Genomic DNA, 14,058 nt, shown 5'->3' with positions numbered 1-14,058 from the left:
TAGGCGATGGCCGGCCTATAGGTGACTTCCAATTTTACTGACGACACAAATTACGGACCACACACATACCTAAGCAGGGAAAGGAGGCCCCATTTGGAACCCGGGAAGTGCAAACCGAAAAGAGGAGAAATACCGTACTCGCTCACTGCCGTACATATCGTATGGCCACACCTAGCGAGTCGCTACCGCCTCGCGCGGGTTCCTGCTTCCTCGCCTAGCCGCAAGCAAGGAGAGACACACCGGTCACACGGCTCCAAATCCCCTAGCCTGCTAGGAAACGCGCTGTAGCTGGAAATGGCCAAGCAACGAGCCGAAAAAGTAATAGAGACGCCTGCTATCTAAAGGCTACGTGAATAGACAGACTACTCCAGACTGCGAGAACCTAGTGGCCAGAGGAACCCGTGCACCAATGCCATACAATCCCCCCCTCCTAAAGGACGCGTCTGTAACCCAGAACTTTGGTGTACCAAAATATAATATCATTCCTCGTATAGTTTTATGTGCTCTGCTCGCATGCGTGCGTTCTACAGTTGATTGTATAAGTGTGCGGAAACAGCTTGTATCTGTGCGTGTATGTTGGTTGGGGTTGCGTGACCCATAACTGTAAAACTACCCATAAGAGCCGAAGGCCCAAGGGCAATATCTATACGCCTAAAAGCCACGGAGAACAGGAAACAAACAGGAAACACCGCACTATCAGCCCAGACTAGCGCCCCAAGGGGATAACTGAGTTGCGGTGAACCCATATGTACATATGCTCCAACATCCTCGCCAGACGTGCTGGCTCCCATTCCATGGCCTCCAACATGCTCTGTTGATGATCAAATCCCTCTTCCGCACGAACATCATTATAGGCTGGGCATTCCACTAACACGTGATTTTCATCCTCGACTTGGCTATTGGTGCCACAACAGCGGCAAAACTGCTGCTCCCTGTATCCAGAGGACGTCACGCAAAATGGGGACTCGCATTTTTGCCGTACCACCATGCAAAAACAGTTTTTGCTTAACGAATCAGTTTTCCAATTGCGATTTCACCCACTGAACGGCATGCACCGCCTACACTAGCCGGGGGCACGCACGCACCTAGTGACTAATAATGTACGTGATGTGATGGCCCCTCAGGAAGGTGAGGCTTACCTTCCTTATGGGTTCCTTGCCTGGTTCTAAGCCATGGAAGATGAACATGTCACAGGCGTCAAATAGGGTACGGAAGTACGATGCACAGGCATTATTGCCATACTTGCTAATCATGCATGATGCAACGGAACTAACGCCATGCATCCCAACCCGCTGCGTTGTTTCTCCATAACCCACCCGCACAGGCAGTACCAGCTGGATACTTCCGCAGCTTTGATCTCAAGCCTCGCCATCTCGTTCAATCAGGCAGCGTCATTTGTTTATAGATACGAGAGCAATGCTGCTGTCGCCTCCAGGGAGTCGGCCCCGATCTTCACGGATGCCTTAGCGTTTAGCCAGGCAAAGGCCGCAATCAGTGGCTACCAGGCTGTGGCGTGTAGTGTCGAGAACAGTACGGCGGTCTCCAACTCTACCATCCAGGTAAGCAGGAGGGGGGTTAATTGCTTGGTGCTTGGTGCTCGGGGTACATCCACCGATAGAGCACACAGCTTACTTGCTTGTCCTAGCTAGTCTGGTCTCTTACCCCAGCAGGGACCTTTGCCGCACATGTCCTACCTGCAGCAGATGTTTTCGTTTAAGCGAAAGGGGAAGGAAGGCATAGTCGGCACAGTAGGAGCTATTGCAAAGGTGATACTGACTGAGAAGTCTCTTATTGTTTGCGCCTAAAAAAAAGAGGACTTGGCGCATGTACGAAAGCCTGTGTACGACACGATGCCTGAAATGGAAACCCGATCCGCCAATTTCGCGCCAGCCATTCATCTTTAATCTCAGTTTAGCGGGGGATTAAAAATAGCAGGGGTTCTACGTCCCTATTACGGAAGATAGCGGCAACAGTGTGTTTATCTATGTTCACACACACACATCGCAGATACTGCAGCGGAACATCAATCCGTCGGCTTTCGGCGCCTTCATGTGCTGCCTAGAGATGTCTCAGAAGGGATTGCAGATGACGACCTCCTTTGGGACTGGCTTGAACAGCGTGGACCTGAGTTTCCAGTTCATCCCGACCCAGGCGGGTGACAGGGCCTTCCTGTCCAATGTCATTGCGTACCCAGCGGAAGCCGCCACCTGCACCCTGCATGTGTCCAGTCAGCGACAGATCGTGAGGCGCAGTGCAGCAGCTCATCAGCAGGTCAGCACTGGCATCATGGGCAGAGGGGAAAAGGTCGGAAGCGCGGACAGCAGCGCCGAGGGCGTGGACGGTGTGCGTCACACAGCAGAAACTCAAAGAATCGAGGGCAATGCTGGCGGTCGACACCTGACGCAGTGAGTCTGAGGCGATAGGGCATTATTGCTAGTTGTCCGTTAGCTAGGCAGCTCACTCGTTCACCCATATTTCAGCATTGTATTCATTTCTTGTGCGCGAAATTGGTTGGACTGCTGCAACTCTGCTGTTGGATAGATAGTGGGTAGTGCATGAGGCTACGTCCCTTTCCGTGGAGTGGGTGGCTGTGCGCTCTATCAACACGCTCGCTGTTGCTCCCTTATTGCATAAAGGAACGACCATACCTTCACGTCAAATGTTGTTTGGCCTATACATACCTAGGCCTATACGCCAATTTTGTTTGGCTCTGTGGAATGTGAACCTATGTGTGTCTGAATTGCAGGCTGTATGTACGGAAGTCACCACCATCACCGCCACCATCACCCCAGCCGCCACCCCCACAGCCATCTGTACCACCAATGTCATCAATGCCTGGCGGTTCAGGCAATAACGCTGCTCAGAGCAGCAACCCATTCGATATTGAGTTCAGGCCTCAGGTGCGTGGGCATTCATGGCTGGGGTTTAAGGTTGGTGCAATGTGTAACACAGCAAAGGTGTAACCCGGGATGCTCAGATTGGCATTTGCGTCGTTACACAATGCAAGGACACCGAGCAAGGGATGCTGGAACGCTCCATCACAAGCAAGAGCTTTTAGCTAATCTTCGCGGCAGCTGTTCGTTATTAGTTCGGTTTATAAGATAAAACACGCAGTGCCCTGCTCTATTGGATAGTAACTGCAGTGTATGCCTGTCCCTGTTCATGTGCCTTCATGCTTCCTTGATGTGCCGTCGCGTCGTATGTATGTACATGTAATGTGTGTATGTTTGTGGAGTACGTGTGTGTATGCGTGTGCGTGTGGATATATGTAGTTGTGTGCGTGGGGGTGCATGGGGGGATGTGTTGGGGGGAATGGGGGGAATGGGGGGAATGGGGGGAATGGGGGGAATGGGGGGAATGGGGGGAATGGGGGGAATGGGGGGAATGGGGGGAATGGGGGGAATGGGGGGAATGGGGGGAATGGGGGGAATGGGGGGAATGGGGGGAATGGGGGGAATGGGGGGAATGGGGGGAATGGGGGGAATGGGGGGAATGGGGGGAATGGGGGGAATGGGGGGAATGGGGGGAATGGGCTAACAGGCTAGTGGCCACGGGTAATGAAGCTATACCCCTTACTTCAGACAATCAAACGGATGATAAGGATGATTCTGTCACGTGTTACTGATATTCGCTTCAGGTCTACTACACCGTCCACTGCGAGATCCTCCCGGAGTCCCTTGGAACCTTGCTGCCCGGGGGTCGTGATGTCGTCGACATCAGCATCCTGACAACAGTTGCCAGCACCTTCAAAACCCAGCTCTACACCGCTCCGCCTCCTACCGTGTTTCAATTTTACCTAGAAGATAGGATCATCAAGGTCCAAAACCAACTGGATAAGACAACTGCATCGTCAAGTGCCAACTTTTCGACCATTGTCAGGAATCTTGCGAACATGACAGCTCGGATGAACACGCTCAACACTAACATTGTCACACAGCTGAACAGGGAACTGGCCATTCGCGATGCCAACGCTGCTGACCTGGAATCGCAGCTTCACAATCTGACAGCTGCCCTCGCTAGCTACGAAGATGAGGTGCGTGTGGGTGTATGTCTGCTGCGTGACGTGATTGGCAGCGGCCCCCTGCTTACCACACGCACCCTGCTCAACGGGCAAGGAGGGTGCGTGCTTCTACGTGTTGCTGGGAGTCGTCATCGCTATGCTATGCATGTGTATTTACAGCAGATAGCGTGAGCATGACGCGCTGTACCATGCGCCTTACATGGTCCAGCATGGTAACGGTAGCTCGGTGAACCCATACTAAGATCGTTAATGTTTCCATCGATACCCCGGGATTGCACAACGTTCCTTTAGTGTCATAGGCTCGCCATACATGATGTATGGCAGTGATGCAGGAAATGATCTCCTGGTTTACGTGCAAGACCCAGCTCTTCCGTCCTGCTGCTCACTGACGGAGTCCAGTCCCACGTGTGCATCCGTATGTGTTGTGTTCACTTGCTTGTGCAGGTGTCGAACGAGCTGGCAAATCGAGACTCCAAGATTTCCTTATTGGATTCAAGAATTTCAAGTGTAAGCTCCGCCCTGGCATCTGCTGTTACCAGCCTGCAAGATAAGGTGTGTACGCGTAGTGACGACTGGTAGTGACGACTGGCAGTGACGACTGGTAATGACTGCTGGTAATGATTCCGTCGTCCTCCTTCGTCTGTAATCTTTATATATCGTCTATGATTAATCGGGTCCTGCCTAGTATAATGAATAGGGGCGGTCCCTATGGAGCTTATCAATGTACGATCTATATATATTTATTATATTTAAGTAACGTAGCTAGACGTACGATATACAGGTACCGTACTGCCCAAATATATTTGCGGCGCATTTTTTCGCAAGAGTTTGAAAATGGTACCTGAAATTTATTTGTGTCATGCAATTTTGGTGAGGACAAGTTATTGCAATTTATGTGATTTAATTTTTGTCTGTGTGCCTTGATGGCGCTCCGATGACCGTCCCCCCGCGTCCGCCGCGTCTATGTCCCGCACCGGTAGTGCTCAGAACTTTGTTCCTACGATTATTAAAATTTGGAATAAATAGACAGATTTGTGGAATTTCCTTAAGAGCTGTAGCTACAACTGTTTAACCGAGTGTACGGCGTATCGAGCGTTCGTGACGAATTCGTGACGAACAAATTTGGTGTCAGGCAATTTTCCACGCTTAAGGGCTTTTTCCATGGACCATTGGTGACCTATATACCAATTGCGTGTCACCAATATATCGTGACAGTACGTTGGTCGATGTAGCCGATAAAAACGACAATGTAGACTTTAGAGATGATATAAACTCTGTGTAGACGACGGCGACTTACAGTTGTTTAACAAGCAGTGGTACGGGGCGTTAGGGTAGGCGCGTTCCCTCACTCGTGTGCTCGTACGCTCGTATGCACGCACACGCGCACTCTGCCTGCTGCTGCTGTTCCCTGCTGCTTTTTGTCCGTGTGATATGCGTGTGGTTTGTGGGGATCGTCTTCATCATTTCTGGGACTGTACTATCGCGTTGTCTCTTCATGAGGCTCTGCAGAATGAACGAGAGCTTCCAGACCTTTTTAACTTGTGGTTGGGCATTCCACCGGCCTCCATTTATGGTTGTGTGTGGGAGGTTGTGTGCCTCGAGGCCATTAGCTCACTCAATCTCGGGCGCCGTTTGTTGTTTAGGGAAGGTCTTCAGGCCAACATGGGCGTGTCCACGTCAACGCTTAACCGCATTACTTACGATGTCATCTCTGACTTTTGGGCCCGTTTACCTGCTTTTGCGACACGGGATACCTGCCAAAACGTTGGGAACACGTGCCTCACAACCACCCTTTCTTATATGTCAATTGTTTCGCCGCGCTCCTACGCAGCTAGCGAATGAGCTGGCAGCACGTGATGCCAACATTTCCAAGGTGGACTCACGGATCAATTCCGTAAACAACGACCTAACCTCTCGGATCAATTCCGTAAACAACGAGCTGGGCTCACGGATTACTTCCGTAAACAACGACCTAATCTCTCGGATCAATTCCGTAAACAACGACCTAACCTCTCGGATCAATTCCGTCAATTCCAACTTGGGGGGTCGGATCGACAATGCCCAGAACCAGATCAACAGTTTACAGAGCAAGGTACGTGCATATGTGTGTGTACCGAGCACAGTGATACCTATCTATCTATGATAGTAAATAGTCGGACGGGGGCGGGCGGGGTGGGTGGGATGGGGAGGCTAGTCGATTGAGCTGATGGCGCTTGGCGCTAATGCAGTTGACGCAGTTTGCCATTAAGAATCATCATGATAGCTAGCTCTGCACGCACTGTCGTCGTTGCACTGCTGCACATCCGTCCACGGCCCTCGACTTATATTCTATGTATATATCTATATACATATTCCTCTATGTATGCAGGTGACGGTCCTGGAGATTAACCGCAACGCACTCCTGAAGCAGACGGGGATCATGGCTAACCTGCAAACCGTCCTCACTGTCAGTGACGGCCACTGGGGCGATTGGAGGGTAAGCGGCTGTGCAATACGTTTCCTGCCCTCTAGTAGCTAGCTATCTAGCGTACAGTGAGTTCAGCACATTGCATAACCTATATGTGCTTAAGCGCACTTCCAGCGGCATCGACCAACTACTACGAGGGTATCGAAACAGTAGTTCAAAATCCTGCTTGGTATAAGCACTGGACGGGGCTGCCCTTTTTGGGAGCCGCAGCCGTTATGTGGCCAACACGTGCCAAGGTTTTCATTCCTCGTTTAGCACATCGTAAGCTCATGCAGTTTCGTTTATGTTGCTGGGCTTTGGGCAAACAGAGCATGAAGGGGCAAGCACCATGTCCCCAGGGAGCAGCGGTTTGCCGCTGTTGCGGCACCAATAATCAAGTCGAGGATGAAAAACACGTGTTATTGGAATGCCCAGCCTATACTGATGTTGGCGCGGAAGAGGAATTCGATCATCAGCAGAGCATGTTGGAGGCCATGAAATGGGAGCCAGCACGTCTGGCGAGGATGTTGGAGCATATGTGGGCTCACCGCAACTCGGTTCTCCCCTTTGGGCGCTAGTCTGGGCTCATAACGCGATGTTTCCTTTTCTCGTATCTTTTAGGCGTGAAGGTATTTGCCCTTGGGCCTTCGGCTCGTATGGGTTCTATAGGTCACGCACCCCCAACCATGTAACACACATGCACACACATATGCATGTACACGTGTGACACCAGGCAAAGAGAGTACTCAGGGATATGCCAAGGGAGCTGAACCCTTCTTACGACACGTGTGTGCATACAGGGATTCAGGTACTGTTCGACTAGGGGATCGGACGGCAATGTGCGCGGCACTACCATGAGGGGCTACCAGCTGCAGATTGAAGGTTCCTGCGGCTGGTGTGATGACACAGCGCTCAACGGCCTGAGGTGAGTTGCCAATTGCTTTGCTTATATAATTAGCCAGTCAAGGCCGCCGTAACGCCCTAAGGCACTGATTGGGTCAGTAACCCATGGGTTACCCATCTTCAACCCCCGGTAGCCCTTTGGTAACCCCCTTGTAAGTTCCTACCCAGCAGGAGGGATAACATGGCCCCTAATGGTGCGGACCACGTGGCCTATAAGGAAAGAGCGTTCCTAGCAAGGATTCTAAGCACCCAAATGTCCAGCTATTAAAAACCGTATCGGTCTTTCCGGCTTGCGAGATAAGCCATGCACGCGGGATCCGAATTATGCATGCAGGATTCAGTGTGCAACGAACACTTAATATGGAAATGGTACACATAGGGTTTTACACCTGTTCATACTATGAACCTATATTTACGATTTATTTCTCGGCCCTGTATATCTATGATACGATACCCTGTCTATATAGATCAGAAGTATCGCTGTAGTTGGTGCAAAGATGCCACTAAGTGATTACTAAGCGGATAAGTGGGACCCTAAGATAGGGAGGTCCGTTCCACAAGCGTATAGACAATAAATATAAATTTACCAACGCCATACAGTAGGTCACTGTACGTCACACACGTAGTCTATTGATACGCGCTAAGGCGCTCGCGCTGCCAGCATCTTGAGAGGCCTGTTTCAGCGGCCAGCTACTACAACACCGCACATGTATATGCGTACATGCATGTTTTAATATACATGCACCTGCTGCTTACTTATTTCGCCGGGTGTATGTATGCTTGCATGTGTCCTTGTAGGTTGCGCTGTGAGGAGGGCAACATGCTTTCTATCCAGGACGGGAACTGGGGCGGCTGGAGCGGGGTTAGCGAGTGCGCGTCGGGGTACTTGACGGCCGCGCGTTTGAAGCTTGAGGGGCAGCAAGGCGGAGGCGACGGTGAGCACATATACCCCTTGCGTGGGGCGATAGAGCTGATGTCTGAAGTAAGCAAGCTGTTGACTACTGTGATGGCGAGCAACGAATTAGACATTTATATCACAAGCTTGTACCTTAAGGTACGGCATTAATACAGTGACAAGGTTATGATACCTATTTAGCCGACTGGGAAACAAGCTGATGGCTCATGGACACTAAAACCCCGACGAACCACAAAAAGTGAATATCGGGTTAGACGACTGTCATTGCACAAAAGATCGTGGCAAAATGTAGCTGTGGCTATCTGGGAAAAGTCTGTGCCTGCAAAACCTAAAGACGGCTAGGCGCATGTGTGGCCGGCACATGACGTTACGTGGACTGCTCGACCCACTGCCCAAGGGTAGGCGAAGGTAGGCACAGGCTGGTGTATATGGCCTTAAGGTCCCGAGACGGATCCCTTCAAAAAGGGGAGGAATGAAGTAGCCGGTACACAGTACGGTGCACAGAACAACTTTAAATTAAATACGTGCGAAGCGTTTGACCAGCATCTCGGGAGGCCTTTTCAACGACCAGCTACTACAACATGCAGCTCTAACTTGTTGATGGTTAGGCCAAGCAACCGATGACTGGCAGCCTTATTTTGGAATCCACATGCTCGAATCCGCGTCTGACATCTATTTTGATCGTCTATAGTCATCTGTTTTCTCTCTTGGCACGGCCTATCGACCATTCTAAACAATGAATTTACATACGATCTGTTTCTTGATCCTACCTGTTATTACACGCTGGCCTTGCCTATTGACCATAACAAATTTTACCGACGCGGCAGACTGTTGCGTCCTGGGCATATCACGGGATCAGCATCTTCCGATCTGTACTTTTCTGAAGTCGTGATATAACATATATGCCTATATAGGCCTGCCTACCTGACACCAAAGCTCCTACATCTCTCATACCTACGTTAGTAAATTCTTTGATCATCTTGCTCGGTCGCCGTCCGAATAATATATCATAATAATGACGTGCCCTCGTGATAAAGCACTCACGCGCTACTTCGCTCACATGCCTACCTACGCTTGCTTGTGCATGCATATTTGCAGATACTGCCGCTAATTCAATCCAGTTTAGGTGCTCCAACGGACAGGATCTTTGGGCCGGTGAAGCACCGTGGGGCGGGTAAGTATGTACTTACGCTGCTGGTAAACAAGGTTCTTCTTAGAAGATGAAAACATCACAAACATAACACAGCCGCGCGCAGCAGCTTGCACGGTATTGACGGTCGGAACATGATAGCATGCTCGAGAGCGAGAATATCATCATCCTGTGTCACTCACCAGAAGGGGGGGCAGCCGTGCGTGGACGTCCGTGTCCAGCAGGGGGAGGATATAATCGCGCCGCCGTTGGTTGTATCACGGGAGCTGCATCCGCCAAACGGTATTATATATACGGAAGTCGTGGGGGCGTCCTCGACCTCTTGTCGACCCTAGGGTCCCTGTGTAGTGGATGCACCCACGGGATAACCAGCGGTTGCAGGCCCCGCCACCTTCCGCTCGACAGAAACCGCTACAACTGAGATTCGAACAGAATACCTGCTCGATACCACTTTTCATATCACGACTTTAAAAAGATACCGATCGGCAGATGCGGATCCCGTGATACGCACAGAGTACAATATTAATCCCCCTCTAGCAGGGGAGGGCATGCATGACCTTGATAGTTAACGGTCACCTCCTGCTAATCCGCACCAGATACAAATCGAACTTTGTTTAGCATCCAATGGAATCTGCCGGAACGACGGCAGTTCAACTCCATTCCTGGTCGGCTCGCAGGTTATTTTTTATATCAGGTCACAACTGTCCGTCGTCCAGTAGCACTATGCCTTTCACCATAAGAAATATTTTCTATCCAGATATGTCTCGATCCCGGGATCTCCCCGGGAGATTCTCCCGGGGGCATTGGTCCGTGCCTTACCAGTCGTGCCTACAGGGCACTACATAGTAGTATGTTTGTACTCTTCGCCCCACACCCCGCATCTGGTCTGCATGCAGATGGACCGATTGGGTGGCTTGTCCCGGTAACAGCTTCATATGTGGGGCCGAGGCACGCTGGGAGGGCAGCCAAGTGCGTGAGGCATTATTGACCGGCTTGAACGAAATTGGGAGCTGCTGCTTTTATTGATTATTGTAGTCCAGCCCTCGTGTTAGCACAATATATTTGGATGCGCATGCATAAATTTTCGCACTGTGGAATGAGCGAGCTGTTTGCACGTGCATATGCATCACTTGTGAATGCTTCTTGCTGATGATGCATGATGACCCAGCCACCACATGTCACCGTGCCATACATTCACCGTGCCCGCGAGGTTATCATTATTGGTTCCCCCGTTTCCCGTTTCCGCACAACGTGAATAATGCAACACGCACCAATGCACTACCTTGCAGGGCGGTGGAGACGACACGGCCTTCAATGGTATGTAATAATAAACAACTAGGAGCTAGGTATCCTTATGTAACCTTATTAACCGTGTGTGTGCGTGTGCGTCAAGACTCCTAACATTTCCACGCCACAGGTTTGGGTGTTGTTCCAGTTCATGCCCGGACATTTTGGTTGTGTATGCATGTATGTATGTAAAACATGCATGTATGTATGTATGTAAAACATGTATGTATGTATGTAAAACATGCATGTATGTATGTATAACATGCATGTATGTATGTAAAACATGCATGTATGATGTGTGAAACAGGGGGGTATATCTTCGCCCGTGGCAGCTACCCTGCGAAACCCTGCCTTCCCCGGTATTTCGGGGCACCCTCATCCAGTCACCCTAGTCAATTTCTCAGTGGATCGCTCAGGTTCCGCACCCACCACCAGCATCCAACGGAATCTGCCGGGTCGCAGGGCGCAATGCCTTCCACCATCGAAAGGGTATTATTGACCCCTACGGAATCTCGATCCCTGGATCTCCCGAGGGCAATGGTCGTGCGTTACCAGTAGTGCCAAAACCTAGCGGTACGGTGGGCCAGCGATACCCGGCCCCCTTCCGGCACATATACAGCGGCGGGCATGGCTATGCGTACGCCATAATAATGATCCAATATGGATTAATAATGCTGCCAGCCCATTAGGGCATGTCCGCATCTCATTCAGCCTCCGAAGGAACCGGATCCTAATTTATGTACGGATGCCATCACGGCTACCACCTGCCCTCATCATTAGCACACAAGCGTGCGTCGCTCGCATTAGCTAGAACCCCACCCATGCATCTGCGATGCGTGTACGGCTTGGCCAGAGGCTGCATTGCTTGTGACGTGGTGTATATGTGCACGATGCTATTCTTATCCTTTTTTGCTGCCCGCAGGTTTGCGCATCGCCTGCTGTGTCCCAATGTAATCAACGACGGGAGGGCGCGAATGGTGCGAAAGTTGTTGGGGCCGCACCCATGCTGAGGAGTTATTCTGCGCGCGTTTGCTGCCCAATGGCATACTCCAGGCCGGTTCCGGCCCGGTTCCGACCTAACGGGTCCAGTTAACGAGATGGGTAACCGGTCGGTAGGATAACCGGGCAAACCGTTATCCGTTAACCGTCCCCAGTAATCGGTAACCGATGTCGGTAACCTGGCATGAGCAAAAATGCATTTCTGATTGCAACCAGTTTCTTTGTGACAATGCCCATTGTCACAAGGTTCATGCCCACGTGTCACACCCCGACAAGCTTGAGGAGGTTAAGGCAATGTGAATGTCAGCTGACAATGCGTGCGTGGGTGCCGTCGGTGCTAACGTTGCGCGGCGGGCGAAATTCGGTGAAATCGTTGTTGGCAGGCACATAACTTGTATTTACTATTTTTGGGCGGGGCCCCAGCGCGAAGCGCCCAGGGGGGCCCCAACCTGTAGGATTGCCCATGTCCGTGTGTGCGTGTGTGTGTAACGGACCAAACATAATATCTCGCCCGGCTGAAACGCGTTATTGGTACTATATAGCATTCTCTATCGCAAGTTATCTCGCCTGTAGCCAACAAAAATCGTATGAGCACAAACAACTTTGGCTGCCTCAATTGACCGAGCCCAAAGTCACATCAACGTCTCTCGGGCTAAATTTCATCTCAAAAGGTACCGCGTATCTCATAATTGAATTCTGCGATGACAGCGTATGATAACTTGAACACCCAGCTTGTGTTACCATTAATGGTAACACAAGCTGGGCAAATATTTGCCCGCACGGGCATTCCGACTTGCCACCAGCAGGCCGACAAATTTGCTTACATTTCTCTATGAAATACGCAAGCTGCTCATTTGTATATTTACTTTGGCCAATGCTCGGGGCCTCCGGAGACTTGCGGTGTGCCGCGATGAAGCCCGCGGCTGTGGGGCGGATTGCTGAGGCCGCTGGCGCTTCGGGGATAAACATCACAGACAGCACCGAAATTCACCCAGCTTTCGTTACCATTTGCCCGCACGGCCATTCCGATTTGCGGTCTGCCGCACTGTCCATGCGGCATGCACCCGGGATGGAAGCGATTCGCGTGGAGCCCGCAGGCGGTGCTGACGATTCCGCCGGTGCAAGCTTAGCTCCCACACCATCAGCACTGCTGCAACAAAGCACATCTCTCACCGTGTTGACACTACCCATCAATTGTCACACGTGCCGCGCTAGCTACCGGCCTGTACGGATGCAGGGATTCCGGCTTCAAGGAAGCCGACACCCGACTTGTCAAAAATTCCTACACCTCTCCCTACCTTCGCGTTTGTTACGAACACTTTAGGTATGCATAAGCAAGATAGATAAGATAGAGACAGGCAAATCTGCGCCAATGTCTAGATATTTACATCCTTTAATAATTGGGGCTGCGGCTTCATTTTCTGCTATGTCCATTAATATCATAAACTGGGTTTGTTGTAAAGCAAGTCCGACAACCATCGGCACACTCGGTGGTTCTGGCAACAAGGCCGGGCCCCTGCTGGCCTGTGTGTGTGTGTGTGTGTGATTGTTACAGTGGGCTCCAGACTCTCAAATTTGTGAGTCTACCCTTTTAAAAGGGTAGAGCCAGCGGGCCAGCTGGCCGTGAACTGCACCCAGTGTTTTTTTTAAGTAATATATTACTTATAAGGAATAAAGAGGCCATTTTGGCCTTTGGAAAAAGGGAATGGATTGAGGCCGATCCGTACATTTTCCTTCCTCCAGCCAAAAACGTCCATTTGCTGTCAAAGCGGTTCATGAGCCTCCGGGTTCGTTTGGGCCGTACGAGCTCGCTGAAGCTTGTAACATCCATCCATCCATCCATCCATTGCTGCCAGATTGCTCCGTAGTGTGCAGAACTTAGTATTATCGATCATAGAATAGATATGCGGGGCCGTAAGAAGGTCAAGCCCGTGAGTCAACGCGGCATAGCAGAATGTATGACCGGTCCTTACATAGCCAAACACGCAAAAGGCAACGACTTGAACGCCGAACAAACACCAAAACAGCAAGATAAGCCTGAATTTTTTCCTGATAAAGGCGTTTGGGACGGCGGTGCTGTTGTCGGTAATGCATCGGCAATGGTGTTGCTGCCAGCGGCGACCGATGACACGGGCGCCATTACCCCTGCCTTCCATGGCGGTTGTGATCAGCATAAGCGCAAGCTGTCACCCAATCAGCTCGACAACAACGAATGCGGCGAGGCGCCCAACCCGAGCGCTCGCAGTGCCAAGCGGGCTCCACAAACAGTGCCAGAACTATCTATGCATGTGCATGAAGAGTGCGCACATGAACGAAAACGCGCCAACGCAGTGCGT

The 14,058-nt window shown here is 51.0% G+C and overlaps 1 protein-coding gene across 1 annotated transcript; it reads left to right on the top strand.

The window, feature by feature from the left end:
• Positions 1-7,321: 7,321 nt before the first annotated feature.
• VOLCADRAFT_59455 (uncharacterized protein) lies at positions 7,322-9,464 on the top strand (the record flags this gene model as incomplete). Its single annotated transcript, XM_002949451.1, has 3 exons — positions 7,322-7,392; positions 8,169-8,305; positions 9,385-9,464. 3 exons carry the CDS (start codon positions 7,322-7,324, stop codon positions 9,462-9,464), a joined length of 288 nt encoding a protein of 95 aa, XP_002949497.1.
• Between the last annotated feature and the right edge of the window lie 4,594 nt (positions 9,465-14,058).

Source organism: Volvox carteri (assembly GCF_000143455.1).
Source record: "Volvox carteri f. nagariensis unplaced genomic scaffold VOLCAscaffold_14, whole genome shotgun sequence".
NCBI classification, from domain to species: Eukaryota; Viridiplantae; Chlorophyta; class Chlorophyceae; order Chlamydomonadales; family Volvocaceae; genus Volvox; species Volvox carteri.
The sequence above is the reverse complement of the archived record's forward strand: the minus strand, read 5'-3'. Positions and strand labels throughout refer to the sequence as shown.